This window comes from Octodon degus, unplaced genomic scaffold (genome assembly GCF_000260255.1).
Source record: "Octodon degus isolate 3935 unplaced genomic scaffold, OctDeg1.0 scaffold00044, whole genome shotgun sequence".
NCBI lineage: Eukaryota > Metazoa > Chordata > Mammalia > Rodentia > Octodontidae > Octodon > Octodon degus.
Window position 1 is genome coordinate 7,084,264 of NW_004524620.1, and position 19,752 is coordinate 7,104,015.

The window sequence follows — 19,752 nt, forward strand, 5'->3', positions numbered from 1 at the left end:
CTCAAGAACTAGATTTTTAAGTGACTATTCTGTGCTCTGTAATCCACTTTTAAATTGAGATTAGTTTTACTTCTCCAGAAAATGGTCCTTATGGAGAGTTCTCCTTAGAGGCAAGCATTTCACAGGGTAAAGTGTAACTGAACTTAGAATGTCACCAAGAAATGGGGCCTTAGAATGGAGTAATTACCAGTAAGAGTGCTGTCAGATGAACACACAAAGAATCACCTTCACTACATCAAGGTGACCTATTTGACACTGATTTTAAAAATCAACTTTAAAATAGTTCAGACTAGGATTTCAACCAAACATTCCCTTCTATGGATCATAAAACACAAAGTCATTCTGGCACATGCTCTGTAATTTGTCATTTTTCAGAAAGATGTTGACTCTACTGAGTTCACAAAGGAGTTAAGGAAGGGGCTAAGACAGGAGAGTCTACACAATCTTCAGCAAAGCCACAGGTGCCCTGCTTGTCCCATGACCTGCACCCAGAGAACACTGTGACCAAATCACTTTGCAAAGAGCAAAGTGTGTGGTGGCAGTCTTCCTTCAAATCAGAATTTGTCAGAAGAAATCCAAAAATACCAGGGATGAACAAAGATTTAACACAAAATTCACCTTAAAAATGAAGACTTGCGGGGCCAGGGAGATGGCTCAGTGGAATAAGTGCTTCCCTGGCAAGCGCGAGGGCATGAGTTCAAACCCCGGTTCCGAAGGAAAAAAAAAAAAGACTTGCTAATGTTTCAGACATTCAGCTAATAATTCCTATGACTATTAAGTAAATATATAACATACTAAACAACTAATCATAAATGTACCATATGAGAATCTTTTATTGAAATATAATGTCTTACTTGAGATTACTTCGAGATAAAGATGAGTCACTATTTTAATCTTGGTAGCATCACATTAAATTATTTATTCTTCCATGCTATTACACAAGATTATTTTTGAGCTTCTACCTTTAGCAAAGCAGCAACAGCTTCCTGGGTGGCGTCACGGACATCTTCTCCATTCACTGTCAATATCTGGTCTCCCTGCATCAGCCTGCCATCAGCATCTGCAATTCCTCCTTTAACAATATCTGACACAAATACTCCAGTGTCGTTTCTGCAAACAATTTTAGTATTGATATTATTTTTCCTGAATCCTGTTTCAATGTTTATTTAGTAGCTTTTTATAATGAAAAATGTATGTCTATTTTTCAGGGTTTGTTATGAGTGCTAAGGACAAACATTAGAATATAGTTTGTAATAAATAATATAAGGATAGAACACATTGTATTTATTAGGTTGCATTGTTTTTTATCTTATTGTACTTAATAGATTGAAAAGATTTTCATAAGAATTTATTTTTTCTAAATTATACAGAATGCAAGCACAAGCACCTAAGTTCAACTCCCGGTTCCACAAAAAAACCAAAAATAGATAAAGAAATAAATTACACAGTATGACTAAAAGTGAGTACTCCTGTCCTTTTATGGGCCAGGTAGCTAGTAAATGGTAAAGATGGGATATAAGAATTAGTCCTTGGATGCTCAATTTAGTTTTCTATTGACTAAAGAGGCCTTAAATGGATACTGACCTGTGGCTACTTGTTAAAAAATATTTTTATATATATGTATTTTTTATATTTCTATCACCATTAACATCATTAAAATTATTGAAAATTTACAGATGTCTCCAAAACCATGTTACTCAAAACTAAACTATTATATATCTTTTAGTTTAAATCACTTCAACTGACTTTTATATATTAATTTACCCAAAATAAGCAAATATTAAACTATTCCACTCCTGTCATAAAACTGAACATACAAGACAAAAAAAAAAAAAAAAAACCACAAAATAAGTAAACCCACACATCTTCATGTTAATATAAAAAGTAACTAGAAATAGACAAGTGCAGTGAAAGCTGGACTACACTGCGGGCTCTTGCCAAGGCAGCACCTCCCAGGCCACTGCACCATCTGATCCTGCGCTTCCCAGTCTTCAGGGTGTTGGATCAGTGGAGCTCTCTGTATGCTCCTCCCATGCAGTATGTTAGGAACTAGTACGGGAAGTTTCTACAGTGCTGTCAGGACCACAGATACTGTGGTAGCTTATTCACCAATGAGTTTTATTGTATTTTCCAAAAAGTAAACTACTGATGCTGCATTCCTAAAAAGGAATGTCTGTTTTTAGACAGATCCTACTGAGATTCAAATAGTATGTTATATTCTTCCAGTGTTTAAAAAACATTCTAAACATTCTTCAATTGTATCTAAGAATAAATTGGTATAAATGTCCTTTGATTACCACACAGAAACAAAATGCAAAATCAGGTGAGCTTGCATTGGCTTAAAAATTTAGAAGTGCTTATTCCCAAAGTAATCTAGTCATAATTTCATAAATTGTTGGCTCCTGCTTTGAAATTGTGGATATCTGAGGCCTGAGAGTGTTGTTTTTAACTTAGTGCCACTGCAGGCTATATCACATTTTCCTAAATGTTGATTTCACTGAACTATAGCACATTCTGATCTTGATGGGTTTAGAGCACTAAAATGAAGAAAGACTTAGGCATTTAGTATTTGTTAGTATCACTTGCAATAGCATCTCTTTTCTTGGGCTTTATCCTAGCCTACATCCTTTCAAGCAGGGTTACCTGGTCTCTTTCTTCTCTGGCTGTATGGCTCCTTACAATGCATCTGCCTCTTATCAATAGATACATTTTTCTGTGAGAACGTATTTTTTTGTTCTCTAGGCTATGCATGTTTGAGGTCAGGAATCATATCTTGCTTATCTCGATTTCTCAGAATCTAATATATTTCTTGGCACACAGCAGTGACTCTACAAACACCAGAAGGCATTTGTTGGGGACTTTCAAAATCCCCCAGCAGATTGACTTAAACATCTTTCCCTGTCTGTTAGTGAATGGCCTAGGGATGGCTACATGGAGACCTCAAGCCACTGATACAGATTCTGCCACTGCTTCAGTTCTTTCCCAAAAGTCTTTGGCTTTGTTCTACCCAGGCACACCTTTTACCAACAATGCTCAACCCGAGGCCTTTTCCTGGCTTTTTCTGCAGCTCAACAGTGAGGGCATCGCACATATCCTCCTCCTTGTAGGGAGCCTCGTCTCGGTAGAGCGTCAGGTGCACTCTCTGGGGCGTCTGTCTCAGGACATTGATTGCCTCATCATGGGTGGCCTTTCTCAAGTCAATTCCATTCACCTGCACAGACACAAGACAAAGATGTTGAGGAACAGGGAATTCAGTGAAAATAGGAAGAGGGGGGAGAGGGAGAAGGAAGTAAAGAAAGAGAAATCCACCCAGCCTTGCTGTTGTTCTTAGGGAAGGAACAAGCATGCCGTACCTCTAAAATCTGGTCTCCAGCCCAGAGTCTTCCATCTTTACATGCTGCTCCTTCCTCATAAACTTCATGGATGATAATAGCACCCTAGGGACCCAAAGACAACATTCCTAGGCTTAAACCCATTCTTACCTGGGAATGACGAGAAGATATTGAGCCCAGCGACAACTAAATGAGGGCACAAGCCATAATTTAAAGAAATATACAACAATAAAACTTTTACTAAAAGACAACAAAAAACTAACATTCTCCTAAATAAGTTCAAAGAAAAAAATGAAATATAAATCACACATATCTAAATATATATATATATATATTTTTTTTTCCTATCTACAAATGAAACAATTTTATAATGTTTTCAACATTTAGAAAATGTCATCCACACATAATTCCATTTTTCAGATGCCTCTTGGTTTAGGTCTAACCTGGCCTGGATATTAGTAAAATAGAAAATTAAAATATGTCAAGAGCTGATAGACTAATAGAAATACTGTAGAAACTACAAGTTACAATCATAAGAGTAACAACTTAGTAAGTCAGTACTGGCTTACTAAAAGTAATACTCCAAGTATCCTACTGAACATGTACCATATACATCAAAATAATCATGAATTACACTTTCTCAGGCTTTATGGATCACTGAATAAAACTGACAGACATCCTCCTGCTCTGGGTCCCGCAGGGCTGCCTGAGGACTGCCGCCTGCCACAGCACTATGCCTGGCATACTCACCAGCAGTGTGTCTGACCCTCCCACAATGCTGAGGCCCAGCCCTGTGCGCCCCTTGGAAATCTCAATGGTTGTTTCACAGCCAGGGATAATGGGGCAAGTTGCAGGATCAGAAGCAAAGATTGCCGGTGTTGAAGACCTGCTTGTACCTATAGAAAGTTAAAGATGAAATAAAAATAAATACAAATTGGTTACTAGGGAGCAGAAAAACAGGCCCAAACCTGGGCACAGGGAGCTTCCTAATATGCCTTGAGTCTTTGACCATGTTTTAAAGACATTAAAACTAAGTCATCATTGTAAATTTAAAAAGTGGATATAAAATTACCTGTTTCATTTTTAAAAACTTTTTTGTATTTCGAAAATTATCAGATAGTGGCTGGGGAGATAGCTCAGTGGAATAAGTGCTTGCCTGACAAGTGTAAGGTCCTGAGTTAGATCCCTGGTATCACCAAAAAAAATTAACAAAATAAAATAAAAATAAATAAAATATCATAAAATTGTCAGATATATGAAGGATTGGTGCAGAGAAAATAAAACGTTGAATGTTAAATTTCACTTTGATGCTCTACAAAATGCATTTCTATTTCATTAGTTTGGTATCTCGGAGACAGGTGGCCTGACAAGAGACTCCTGGAAAGCAAAGAAGACTCCCTGGTTTTGGGAGAAGCATAGGTGGGTCGGGGAAGGTATGTTCTGAGGGCATTACTGGTGATTAATGTATAGCACACAGACCTCCTGCCTGCCTAACAATCCAGGAGTCTTATTCAGGAGCCCCTCTCTTTCAGCTGTTCATTTTCCAACACATTGCTTGACTAAACCCTTTGGGGCAAGGATCTCCAGGCAGGCAGCTGGCTCCCACCCAGGGACCCCCTGCTGAGTCTGCTGCAGGTACAGGACTCTCAGGAGCTCAGCCCTTACTTCGGATGGACTCTGGTTCCAACTCAGGGGAGCCAGAGTGTGGGACCACTGGCAACTGTGAGCTGTTCATTTTTTCTCCACTGGCTGCACCAGCTGCTGAAGGAGAAGTCTGGGAATCTGGAATCTCAGCATGAATGGTCAGTTTTACTGTTGTCTTTGCTGTCTTCAGCAGGCTAATAAACTGCCAAGGGATTGGTATAGAAGGGAAACAAAATTCAAAGACAAATTAGTAGACTGATTCAGACGTAAGTCACCAACATCAGTTGAATCTAAGTCTATCTGTATTATAAAAAGAAACAGAGGCCGGTGATTTCCTTCTCAGGATTTGAGTATCAAGAAAGAAATGGCTTTAGCTTTTCTGTAGTTACGCCAAATGTATAATATAGATTAAAGCCTAATTTAATAGGACTCAACCCTGAGTCCTGCTTTGAACAGATTCTTTCTTCTGTAAGTAGAGAGCTTTCAACATTTTACATGTCTAATTACTTTTATACATTTGTCTGGATCGCTATCACCATAGGTAGAAGACATGTAAGTCATTTTACCTACTTTCTGACTCTAGAAAGAACTTGAAGCAGCTTACACAAACACTGAGTACAACAGAGATGCAGAAATGCATGCATGTAAAGCAAGATGGGCAAGTTCTGCAACATAAAAATCAAGGAAAACAGAAAGGAAAAGAGATTTATAGGTTAAAGGATCCAACCTTCACAATTATTAAAACTGGATTAATAAAAAAATGGTTTTAAGCTTTCTGCTAGCCAATAGAGAAATATAAGTATAGAAGTCAGATGGTTTTCTCTCACTATATGGAAAAAAAAGGAACAGCACATTTCAGGGAAAAAAGGGTTTTCCTTTGACAGTTATGTATGACTCGAAGTACTATCATTTTTGAGGCTAAGACTCAGATACAAAGAACCTTTCAAAACTAATACCCATATAATAGCTAATACCCAACTAATACCCATAAAATAGAAATCTTTTTCAAAGGCAAACTATTAGATAGACATATATGAAAATAACCATTCTGAAGAAAAGTAACCCTCTGGCCCAATATGAAGTAGCCCCTATCTATAAATTTCAAGTTTTCTGTAAGGAAAAATGGAAGTCACATTTATCAGAAATTTTCAGTGAATACAGAAAAATCTATCCAAACAATAGTATCTCAGCTTTGCCTTCATTAAAAGTAAAAATAGGAATTGATGGCTTCCTAATACTGTCTCCTTTTCCCTAAGCACAGCTCTAGCGCAGGCGCCCAGCCCTACTTCCCTGTGACTTTCTCCTCAGACACCACTTCAGCCACGTCCAAGGAGGGTGATGGCACCACTCAGTCTGTGTGGAAAAGTACCTTTTCAATGGGACAGCCAATAACAACTTCATCATCGACAGCTAAGATCTGATCTCCAACTTTGAGGCGTCCATCCTAAATGGAAATGCAGTTGATTCTCAGTGACTTTCAGAAGCAATGCCCGTTCCCACCACTTCAGGACAGTGAGAGTGGCAGAGCCTCACCCTGGCTGCCACCCCACTCTCTGCTAAACTCTGTACGACGACTCCATTGAGCGTGTCTTCCTCACTGACAGCAATGCCCAAAGCCCCTTGGTCCTGCAGAAAGAGAAACAGGAGTACAGTACTAAGAAGACTTGGGAAAGATTAGTTGTATCTAATGAAGAGGCATGTACCTATAGCTATTAAACATACTCTTCTTTCAAGAGCTACAAAAGCAACTGAAACTCAAAGTTCACTATTAGAAATCTCTTCTTAAGCAAACTTCCACATTTTTCCAAAGAAAAAATTTTCCATCAGTTAAGTGATTTCATCCTCCCATATGTCTGACACCTTTAGCAACTTTGGCAAAATATCCAGATAGCAAAAATGTATTCAATAATTCATCTAAAACATTTAGCGCTTGCAAAATTTATAGTCTTGTGTAACTGGCTATCTCAATTAACCATTCAAAGACAACTAAAGTATCCTGCTTCCTCTCTTCTGGTCTGGGATTTAGAAGTAACAAACCACGTCTGACTCCTTCATGCTTTTCTGCCATACTTCCTCTTCCACAAGAAAGATGCAATTACTGGTGTATACTCTGCCCTTTCTGGGATGGAGCACAAAGAGAAAATTCTCAAAGGAGAAGTATTTTGCTACAGAATTAAAACATCTCTGAGCCAAGACACATGCCCTGGAAACTGGCCAAGGCCAGAGCACTACACCTACTTGGTTTTTTTCTCCCCCGTACTTTCTTTTATCAAAACCATATGTTCAGTAATAGCTGTTCTTACTTTTCTTTAATGTTTATTTTAATAAAATTAAAACAGAGTTTAGAATTTTCATTCTGGCCACAGCTTGTAACATTTTACATTACAGTTTTCATCTAGGAAAAATTTGGAAAGGAAAAATACAGAAAAAGGAATCCTGGCATGATTTCACTGAAACTCACACAGGAGCAGAGGTCACCCTTGGACAACCACTGTCATGGCAATGTTATTTCAAAGATGATCGACACGGGCTTTTCTGAGCAAGGTTATTAATGCCTGCTGTACTTCAGATGGTCACTGGACAAGGCCCTTTACCTCCTTCCTTTGGCCAACTAGGCAGAGTGTAAGACAAAGCAGACTCTTTAGGTTTCTATTTTATTTTGTACCTGGCTGAAAAAAATTAAATATGCCACTTTACATCTCTATACTTTAAGTGCCTTACCCAGAAAAATCAAACTTTTTAATCTAAAAAAAAGCAATAATAATACCTGATAGTCATAAAGGCCCTTTTATGACACAGCAGACATTTGCTGATCTCGTCCCTAGTACTCATTATCACCTTACCATTCTGTAAAATGACCAGCACTTCATTAGACTACCCATGCGCAGCCCTGCCACCCCAACACCTGACCCACCTACCCTCTCCCTCTATCTCGCCCCTTCATGCTTTCTCAGCTTACCTCCTCCTCCTCCATGTACTAGGAAGGTGACAGTAGCAAGACGGCAAAAGCAACCATGTGCTGGGCTGGACTCACTAATTTATCCTAACAGCATAAAGCAGAAGTGATGGCAGGTAATTTCAGAGGTATGCAAAAAGAGGCAGCAGAATTTACTTCTTGCTCTTTTCTTCTCTGCAATCACTTATTGTGTGACAAGTCAGCCACTGTGTCATGGAGACAGGCAAGCAACTCCATGTAAAGAAATTATGGCTTCTTCCCAACAGTAAATTCATGAAAATCCCACTGGGAGTGATGTACAGCTCCAGGGAAACATTCAGGTAGGCTGCACTCTCGGGGCCCCTCCAGACCCAGCCCAAGCCCAGGTCCCATGAGTGTGTGAGAGAGCTTCCACGCTACCCTGCACCTGCTGGACCTCTCCGGAACAAGCCCAAGCCCAGCGCATAAGTGAGACCTTCCACCACGCTCTCTGGACCCCTCCACCCTTCTAGAGCCAGCCCAAGCCTTCCACGTGAGAACTTCCGCTGCACTCTTGGGACCCCTCCAGACCTAGCCCAGGTCTATCGTACAGGCCTGGGGTGAAACTCTGCAGCTGAATTCCCTGTAGAGAGACCAGGGGCCAGAACCACCCAGCTAATCTAGGAGCAGAACATATTGCCAGAGGGGCACAACAGGTTCACTTCCAAGGGCTGCAGCAGGAAGGAACTGAGTATAGCAGCCAGACCCAAGCCAGGCACAACTGGATGAATTCAAACTTTGTAGAACTGCAACAGAATTTCAGTAGGTGCTAAGGTTATAACTGCACCATAACTCTACACCAAAAGTCAGAGGATAGTGCTATACAAAATGACAAAGAGAAAGAGTAAAATGCAATCTCAGATCCCAATCCCACCCAGAACAAGTGCAGAGGACACTAGCACAGAAGGAATTGGGAATCACACAGCGTAAATGTCTCAATCAATAGCATCTGAATAAAAGAAGCAACTGCAGAAAGGTATACAGGAACTCAGATTAGAAATAACTGCTGAAATAAAAAAGGAAATCTCTGAATTAATAGTGTCTGAAGTAAAGAATCAAATGCAGAAACATATAAAGGAAATCAGATCAGAAATAATCTCTGTAGTAAAAGAATTAATAACTGCTTCTCAAGAGGGCACTGATAAAAAAACGAGATTAGAAAAACGACAGATTGCTTGAGTGAGCAAAACAGGAAAGAAATACATTGCATGAAGCAGAGACAAAGAGATATAGAGGAACTTAAAATCTCAATCACAAGTTTGCAAAACTGATTGAAAGTGAAGACAGACTTTCAGATCTTGAAGACACCATCACAACTAGTTAAAAGGTAAGAAAAGATCTCTTAAAAAAAAACTAGGATGCAGGAAAAAATAATTAATCACCTGGAAGATGATGCAAAGATGAACAATGTGAAACTAATAGGCATCAATGAGAGGGAAGGAGTCAATACACATGATATAAAAAGAATATAGATGGAAGTAATAGGAGAAAACTTCCCAAATATGAAGAAACAATCTGACATTCAGGTATGCAAAGCATACAGAACGCCAAATAACTTCAACCCAATTAAAAATGCATCAAGACATATAATAGTCAAGATCCAAGAAATCCAGCACAAGAACAATAGACTGAAAGCTGCTAGAGAAAAGAAACAGATCACATTAAAGGAAAACCCATGAGAATAACGGCCGACTTCTCTTCACAAAACATGCAGGCAAGAGGAGCATGGAGCAGAGTACTTCAAGTCCTCTATGAAAACAAATTCCAGCCCAGACTACTATACCCTGAAAAACTCTCTTTCAAGTTTGATGGAGAAATGCAATACTTCCATGACAAAGAACAGCTAAAGAATTTCATGATGACAAAGCCAACCCTACACAGACTACTAAAAGATGTTCTAGAGAGGGACCAAAATGATCAGAATGCCATGAATGAGAAAAGAAGGAACCCACTAAATATGGCAAACAATTAAACACAGGAGAAAAAGGAGTAACAACAGCACGTAAATAACATGCCAATTGTAAGTCAATACATCTCAATTATAACAATCAATGTAAATGGACTCAATTCACCAATTAAAAGAAACAGAGCAGCACAGTGGATTAGGAAACAAAATCCAACAATCTGCTGTATACAAGAAACACACTTAACTTATAAAGAAATTCATAGGCTGAAAGTCAAAAGATGGAAAACAATACTACATGCCCCAGCACCTCAGAAAAAAGCAACAATAGCAATCCTGTTCTCAGACAGTCTCAACTTCAAACCAAGAATGATCAAACGAAATAAAGATGGCTACTATATACTGGTTAGGGGAAATATTCAAGAGGAAGATGAAACAGTCATAAATATGTACACACCAAACACGAGAGCATCCAACTATATAAGACAAATCTTAATGGACATGAAAAATCTAATATTCAATACCACAATCTTAACAGGAGACCTTAACACCCACTTATCCCAAAAAGATAGGTCAAGCAGACAAAAAATTAGCAAAGTAGGAGAACTAAAACAGAGCTTGGAACAAATGGACTTCGTAGACATATACAGAGTGTTCCACCAAACTACAGCTAAATACACATTTTTCTCAGCTGCACATGGGTCATTTTCTAAAATAGACCACATACTGGTGGTCCATAGGTCATGCTTAAGTATATGCAAGAAAATAGAAATAATCCCATGCATATTATCTGACCACAGTGCAATGAAAATGGAAATAAACGGCAAAAGAAACCAGAAAAACTCACTAAATACATGGAAATAAAACAACACTCTACTCAGCAACCAATGGCTTGCAGATGAAATTAAACAAGAAATTCAACAATATCTACAATTCAATGAAAGATGAAATACAACTTACGAGAATTCATGGGATGCCATAAAAGCAGTACTCAAAGGGAAATTTATAGCTGTGAACTCATACATTAAGAAAACAGAATGGGAACTAATAAACACCCTAACGATGCACCTCCAACATCTAGAAAAGAAAGAGCAAACCAAACCCAGAGCCCAAAGATGGGAAGAAATCATAAAGATTAGAGCAGAAATTAATTCAGTGGAGTCAAAGAAAACAGTTCAAAGAATTAATGAATCAAAAAGCTTTATTTAATCTTTGAAAGATTAAATAAAGTCAATAAGCCTCTAGCTAAACTCATCACAAAGAGTAAAGAAAACTAAAAAAGAGAACTATAGGCCAATCTCCCTCATGAACATAGATGCAAAAATCCTCAATAAAATCCCAGCAAATAAAATACAGCAAATCATTAAGAGGATTATATATCATGACCAGGTAGGATTCATTCCAGGGATTCAAGGATGGCTCAATAAAGGAAATCTATAAATGTAATACACTATATCAATACAGCCAAATCTAAAAACCACATGATAATTTCAATTGATGCAGAAAAGGCTTCTGATAAAGTCCAAAACTTATTCATGGTCTTACAGAAAATTGGAATAGATGGCCTCTACTTCAATCTGATAAAAGCCATCTATGAGAACACAAAGGCTAACATAATTCTAAGTGGGGAAAAACTGAAGTCGTTTACTCTCAGATCTGGTACAAGACAAGGATGTCCTCTATCACCACTCCTATTCAGTATAGTTCTGGAATCATTAGCTACAGCTATTTGACAAGAGAAAAAAATAAAAGGAATAAGAATAGGCAAAGAAGTTAAATTATCATTATTTGTAGATGACATGATACTTTACTTGGAAGACCCAAAAAAACTCCACCAAGAAGCTACTAGAATTGATAAACAAATTCAGTAGCATAGCAGGATACAAAGTCAATACCCAAAAGTCAATAGCATTCCTCTACACAGATAACAAATACACTGAGGGGGAAATTAGAGAAAAAATACCTTTTACAATAGCATCACGCAAAATTAAATATCTTGGAATTAATCTAACTAAAGAAGTCAAAGATATTTTCAAGGAAAATTACTACTCTGAAAAAAGAGATTATAGAGGATTTCAGAAAATGAAAAGATATTCCCTGTTCCTGTATAGGAAGAACCAACATTGTGAAGATAGCCATACTCCCAAAATTGCTGTACAGATTTAATGCAATCCCTATCGAACTACCACCAGCACACCTCACAGAGCTAGAGAAATAGTTCCTAAAATTTATTTGGAACCAGAAATGACTTAGAATAGCAAAGGCAATCCTGGGCAACAAAAACAAGGCAGGAGGCATTACAATTCCTGACTTGAAATTATACTTCAAAGCTACTGCAATAAAATCAACATGATACTAGAAACAAAATAGACTTGGGGATTAATGGAATAGACTAGAAGATACAGAGGCCTCTAGGAACACACTCAGCCACCTCATCTTGAACAAAGGGGCCAAACACACTTACTGGAAGAAAGATAGCCTCTTTAATAAATGGTGCTGGAAAAACTGAGTCTCTACATGCCGAAAACTAAAACTTGACACAGGTCTACCACCACGCACTAAGCTAAAGTCAAAATGGATTAAGGATCTAAACATTAAAATAGAAACACTTCTTTCCTAGAAGAGAAAGTAGGAAGAACTCTTGAACAAATGGGGTAGACAAAGAGTTCATGAACAAAAATCAAATCACACGGGTAATAATTGAAAGAATTAACAACTGGAACCTCCTCTTATTGAGAAATTTTTGCATATCAAAAGAAATTATCAACAAAGTGAAAAGAAAACCCCAAATTTGGAAAAAAAAATCTTGACTAATAATAAGCACTCAGACAAAGGTATGCTCTCTAGAATTTATAAAGAATTAAAGAAAAATTGGGGCCCCAGAATTTAAAGGCCCAAAACAAATATGGGTATCAGAGATGAACACACACTTCTCAGAGGACAAAATTAAAGAAGTGAATAAATATATGAAAAAATGCTCCACATCACTAGCTATCTGTGAAATGCAAATTAAAACAACACTGAGATACCATTTCACCCAGAAAGAATGGCTATCATAAAGAAATCAACCAATAACAAATGTTGGAGAGGCTGCAGGAGAAAAGGAACCTTTCTCCACTGCTGATGGGAACGTAGACTGGTGCAATCATTATGGAAATCAGTGTGGAGACACCTTAAAAAACCAGGACTGGAAATCCCATTCAAACCAGCTATCCCCCGACTGGGAATTTTCCCAGAGGAACTGAAAAAGTCAACTCCTAGGGATATATGTGTGCCTATGTTTATAGCAGCATAATTTGTGATAGCCAAATCTTGGAAACAACCAAGATGCCTGTCACCTGAGGAATGGATGAGAAAGATGTGGTATTTTTATGCAATCAACTATTACTCAGCTATAAAGAATAATAATCTTGAAGCCTTTATATTGAAGTGGATGCCACTTGAACATATACTCATAAGTGAAATAAACCAGATACCACATGTGTAAATATCATATAGTCTCCCTCATATAAGAACTCAGAAGAAAAAATAAAAATAGAATGATATAAAAGAATTAAAAGGAAAGCGAGATCTTGAGGATGAGACAACGAAGAGAGGGTAAGGAGAAAATCTAGGAAATATGACAAGGGCAATCCCATACATTTATATGTACAAGATGGGTCAGGCAATGATCCAGAGTATCTTCAGCAGGTTTTTGAAAGTAGCAGTTAATTGTAAGGATTCTCACCCTGACTAACTATATATGCTGATACCTGTGAACTAAGCAACTGCACTGAAGATAGCAATGTGTAATAGTAGGGTCATGCTTGGAATGCCTGTCATTCTGGTCTTCTGAATATGTACTGCTTATCATGACATACCAATTATTGCCATACTGTTTCTCAAGTAAATGTTTGTTTGTTTGTTTTTTAAATGGGTAATAAATGAAAACAAGAGAAAAGAAAAAAAAAAGTCACAGGACTGTCCTGCTATAATGTTGTATATTGCTACCTGTCTAAATTTCTGTGTAAAAACATGTAAATTTTTATTCCTATTTTTAAAATTTTTTATTTTTTTAATTTTAATTTTATTTTTCATATTCTGTAGGGACTCAAAGTTTAACATATCAATACTTTATGGAAAATACCTGTTTCATGTTCTGACAAAGATGTTTGATATTCAGAAAGATAGTGAGGTAAGATAGCTCAACTGCCTATGTTGTAGGGTAATAATAATAAGCTTCTCTTCCAGAGGGTTAACAATCTAAGTTTGCAGACCAAAAATTAGAGGAAAAGAAGGGCTGCAAGGACAGCCTTTCAAGGTCAGTGAAGCCTTAGGACATAGGAGAACCTGTATTGTAAGATCATGTAACTCAGTTGTGTCCCAAATTTTCTGATCAAGGAGATTATGGGGCCACAGAGGAAAGTGACCAATGATGTAGAGTGTGCCCAAGGAGAGTCACATGGAAAGAAAATATTCTCTCTGGCTTTCACAGAAAGCAAATTGGTCAAGCAATGGCCGTGACTCATCCACATGGCTGACACTGATAAAGGATCTATGAACTACGGTACAGGGTTTCAGGATACATCCTGAGGGGATTCGTCTAACCTTATCAGATACAAAAGTTGCATTTCTTGCTTTATCTTGGTCTTAACCATCCAGCAGAAAAGTATAAAAATGCTGTATAAAAAGTAAAGCCATATTAATATGCTGAGCTGTAAAAGGCTCTAGTCAACAGCTTCTGACATTGCCAGTCCTATGGAAAACTGACTACTGTTATAGACTACTAGACTACATTGGAATATTTTGCTGAATTCACACACATACAATATTTAAATGACAATGGAATATCCTTCTCTGACAAAACTAAACAGAAATGGGTTACAAATGAATGACCATTTTGTATCTGTATATTCAAAATAGTTAGGGTAGATATATAGCTGCATTCTCTTAATTCAATGAATAGAAAGAATTGTACTAATAGTTTTTTTGGACAGGATATCATGTCTGCATCTTGTACAATGATTAACCACTAAGACAACAATAGGCAATGTATAAATTACATATTTTCCTACCAATCAGTTTTGAAATTGTTTCATTGCTATTTGTTTCTCAATAAAAGTATTAAAAAAAAACCCTTCAGGTCGCTGCCATGCCTGTCTGTGTGAGCACCTGTGTAGGAGACTGAGCCACACGACCCAGCTGACCTCTTTCCATACTCCAAGCTCGGAGATGAAGTGCCGTACTCAGGGCCTGCTGCTTTCCATTTGCTAAGCCTTATTGTCATTTGTTATATAACACTGCACAAAGTATAGTTTCGAGCAATTCATGTCCACATTACAATTCTATTCCCCTGGCCATAATCCCTTGATGAAGAGTAAGCAAGTAATCTAGATTCATTTAATTAGGATGAATCTGGGACTTTTGCTCAGAGTGCTTAGAACACTGGTCCCTAACAGTATTAAAAGAGACAGAACACATCCTTGATTGCAGTTGCAGGCCATTCTAGAACCATAGGCAGACCAGCCTTGAGGTTCTTCTGACATTGAGCATGGCAGTGCAGAGAGGGAAAGAACAGGCTCTTTGCGACACTACTGATCCAGGATCAACTACTCCTGAGGACTATGGGCTAATTACTTGAGAACATAGATTCTCTTCTTTGATCAAGCCTGATGAATTTAGTGTTGGGTCATCAGTGTTCGTAATGTGCAACAGCAGCAGTCAATGGCAAGGCACAATAAGCTACATGGCTGCATGCCTAACTCTACTCAGTGTACTACAAAACGAGCACGTGTATCTAAAATATACTGGTGTCAGAAAATCAGGAAAGCATAAAAGAATGGATATATAGTTATAGCGGTAAATTTCTTACCTAATTGTGCAACACTTTACCTTCTTTATACAGTTGTTAGTAAGAAAAGATCTGAGAAACAACCTATTCTTTAAAACTAATTAAAATATAACCACATGCAGGCTGCTTACAGAGCGAGGAAGAATAGAATAATTAAACAGTAAAGAGTACATGAGAATTAGAAGTGGGATTAAGCTAAACAAACTACTATTATTTTCCAGGGATATTTTTGAAGATAGAATATTTTATAAAACTCAGAAGAAAAACTCTGCACTGCATTTAAAGTCTTCCACCATATAAAATTGCATGAATATTAAACAGATCGCTAAAAGGCACAGATAGTTGTGTCTGCTTTGTGGCACTTTTCTGCAGTAAACTGTGATCTTCAATTGAAAATGTTCTCAGTAAGTTGAGACAGCATTTCAGTCAGTCACTGAAGGTTTAGATTTTATGCACTAGAACTTTCTCCTTATATGTGTACTTTCCCATTTTCAAAAAGTAAAAGGTTAGAAAGAAAAAGGATAATAGGTATGTCAAGAGCATTTCTAAAACAAGAAATGGCATGTCTGTCGAGTTCCCATTTTGAGGTAATGTAAACACTGCTCCCTCCTCCAGCTGCTGGTCTCAATGCCGTTTCCCCTACTAGCGTCCCTCCGTCCTTCCTTCTCTTGCTTTCTCGGGTATGTACCCAGCTCTGCATGCATGCAGGATAAGTGAGCAAGTATCTCCGTTTCTGTTCTCTGGACATGTGCACACAAGGCATACAGGAAAGGTACACACAGGAAGGCCACACAGAGAGTGTACTTAGCCTACCCATGGTTAAGCACAGGTACCCGAAGATAGTAGTAGTATATTCCATCGGCCAAGATATCTAAGAAATACCTAAACAGAAGAGACATTTAAGTTGGGTCTTGCATATGTGTGGGCTTTAGACAAGCTTGGGGAAAGGACAATTTAAGTGATCCAGTATAAGCAAAGGCAAGAAAGGATAAATTCTCACAAAATTCACCATGGGTTCTTCATCATCAGCCTGACTTAAGTAAAGGATTTTTATAAGAACATCTAGGGACTTGAAAAATAAAGTAGATGGGGCCCCACTGCAAATTGAAAATAATAGAAAACAGGATTTAGAGAAAGCCCAAGTTTAAGTTTTAGCTCTACCATTTGGATTTGTTAAGCTATCTCACAAGGTTGCTAAGAAATAAATGATGCAATGAACAAATATGGCATTACTTATTAAAGCATGTGTTCAAATAAGGTAATTGTAAAAGGTGACAGTACGAATGACAGAGAATTTCAGATGAGGCATCAGTTTGAGGAAATGGGCTAACCCTGCTGTGCATGTTGACCTGTGTGTTATTCCAGTGCTGTCCCACAATGGGCAAAATGTACCCAGGCAGCACAGCATGATGTATCACTTGCCACCAGTTTTATCCTTGGCCCAAAGTTTTCAAATACATCATATGGGCCACTCAGAACCTCATAATTTTGAAAACATAAAATGAAAATATTATGACAACTTATACCGAGATAAGGACTTTATATAAATTCTTTCATTTCATCTTAATGGAATCTCTAATATGAACTTATTATTTCCCCCATCTTAGAGATAAGGAAAGTAAGGCCCCAAGAAGTTAAATGGTTATGTGTGTTTATGTGACTCCAAACGTCACACTTAAAATCACGAATAATCCTCTCTTTAGCTGATTATTAAAAGATTCTTACATGTTCCTCTTACTCATTTTGGCATTACCTCAGATTTTAAATTACCTGAAATCTACATACAACTGGAAATTTCTGTAGGCAGTGCATGGAGGTTCTTCAAGATCCTGGATTTCTCAACAGACACAAATTAATTTAGAAAGGGACCTACAGAATAGGTATCCATGCATAAAGGGACCTACAGAATAGGTATGCATGCATAAAGCAGCAGGAGGCAAACTGTGGAGATCAACTTCTATATTATAAAGGAATTTTGTGCTAAATCTCATCCAGTCCCAATAATTACATGCTGGTAAAGGCAGCTGCATTTATGCAAGAAGAAAGTAAGGACTGATGTGATGAAGAGATTTTCGTATGTGAGCTCATGTAAGACGACAATAGTTCCCAGTAGGTAGACCAGGATTCTGTCGGCCCCCCCCAGCCAATGTCTAGCTGAGGAACTGCAATTTGTATATTTGACAATGAAAGTCCTTGAATGGTTCTGAGCAGGGCATTGCAAGTCTGTATGGGACACCTTGATCAGGTAGACTAAGGCAGGAAAAGTATTAGAGAAAACTAATATCAAGAAGTAGTGAGCCATCTTTTTGCCAGGTTATTCCTTAGTAATAATAACAATGATAATAACAATAGACAATACTTACAGATACAGATGTAATTTCCATAATAGATGAATTAATTCTCAATATAAGTTAACAAGGTAAATACTATTACTGCCCACATTTTGGAGAAAGAAAAACACATAAAAATAAAATCATAAAAATACCAAATACTGTGAAAGCTTAAATTTGGAAGTTTACTAGAGTAAAAGACACATCCCATTAGTCCTCCTCAAAATATATGCTTCACTTCAGACACATTATCTATCGTTCTTGTCTCCTATTAAATGTTGCCAGTTGCACTGTCTATACAAATTGCAGTTCCTCAGCTAGACATTGGCTGGGGGGCGGACAGAATCCTGGTCCTGAATTCAATAAAAAATGTCTGCCTTTCAGGGCCAGGCCGATAACTCAGCGTACTGAAGTGCCTGCTTAGGCAGAGTATACTGGCCAGGGTTTGATCCCCACTGTACTGTGCCAGCCCCCTCCAGGATGTACTGAGACAGGGAACAGACTAGGCATAGTGGCATGACCCTCTAATCCCAGTGATTGGGAGGCTAAAAACAGGAGAACCGCTACAAGTTTGATATGTGCAGTGAGACCCTGTAGACACTGTACCAAATATTTAAAAAAAAAAATGTCTGTCTTTCATAGACTTTTTTTTTCATAGACTTTTGATCACGGAGAAGAACAGGAATTTGCAGAGCCAAATGCATGGAATACAGTGGGTAAGGCATATCCTAGTGTGTCAGTGAGCCTGCCTTTCTTAGCTGGCATGTAGCAGCAGCACTGGTCATGTTTTTATCATACCTCATGTCTCTCTTTAGAGACAACAGCATGAGGAATTCTAACGAAAGCGTATGGACTTTTTGGAGAGAAAGGGTGACAACTTCAATGACAGCTGTTCTTTTTTTCTCTTATTACTACAAGATAGCACATAATAAAAACATCCCTTAAATACCTAGGATTAGAGCAACCCATTTTTATATTGGTTACTCTATTGTTTCTCTTTTATTTAAAAGAAATAAATGTGCTAGTAATTATACTATTTTTAAGCAACTTATTTAATCTTTACAATTTTCTGACATAAGTACTATTATGCCCTTTAATTTCCAGGGGAGGAAACTGAGGCAAAGAAAGACTACAGAATGTCTAGATCACATCTGTGATGAGGAATGATTCAGCCTAGAAAGAAAAGCTTGGGCTTCCAGTGTCCGAGCACTGCGTCCTAGGGCTTCACAGCTCGGTGGCCCTGCACTGGCCACTCACTTCTGTCTTCAGCATTTTCCACAAACATCCTCCTATTCCTTTCCCACCACTTTTTCTCCTCTCTTCCCGGAGCACTTCACTGATTTTACTACTTACACTCTTGTGCAACAGTTCTCCACTTACTTTCCAGCACTGCTTGGAATATAGCAAATCACAGGGAGGTGTCTGTTCAGCAGACTACCTCTGTAAAGCAGTCATTTGAAACTAAGGTTTAGATTATTTCAAAGCAAATACCTCACTGATGATCCACCAGTGACGCTTTCCTAGCTGCCTGAGCTTTTTTATGAGACAAGGCTATACTTTTTATTTCTTATTTCTTCTCTGACAGGGCCTATAAATGAATCAAAGGAGAGATGGTGAATTTTCTGCCTTGAAATAATTATAAACACAGAGTACCGGGCCCCTGCGAAGGAACGATTAGCTCAGTGGTTCTCATATTTTACTGTGCATTAGAATCATCAGGAAGAAACGTAAAAAACACA

The 19,752-nt window shown here is 37.9% G+C and overlaps 1 protein-coding gene across 4 annotated transcripts in view; it reads right to left on the reverse strand.

The window, feature by feature from the left end:
- Mpdz (multiple PDZ domain crumbs cell polarity complex component) overlaps window positions 1-19,752 on the reverse strand; it is a 178,128-nt gene that overhangs the window by 16,747 nt on the left and 141,629 nt on the right. For all 4 annotated transcript variants that reach the window (XM_023715824.1, XM_023715825.1, XM_023715823.1 and 1 more), the window contains 7 exons: window positions 6,510-6,602; window positions 6,346-6,420; window positions 4,998-5,178; window positions 4,083-4,228; window positions 3,354-3,437; window positions 3,018-3,211; window positions 963-1,110 (listed from right to left, as the gene is read on the reverse strand). In XM_023715824.1, the coding sequence (XP_023571592.1) occupies window positions 963-1,110; window positions 3,018-3,211; window positions 3,354-3,437; window positions 4,083-4,228; window positions 4,998-5,178; window positions 6,346-6,420; window positions 6,510-6,602 (921 nt within the window). The remainder of the gene's footprint in view (window positions 1-962; window positions 1,111-3,017; window positions 3,212-3,353; window positions 3,438-4,082; window positions 4,229-4,997; window positions 5,179-6,345; window positions 6,421-6,509; window positions 6,603-19,752) is intronic.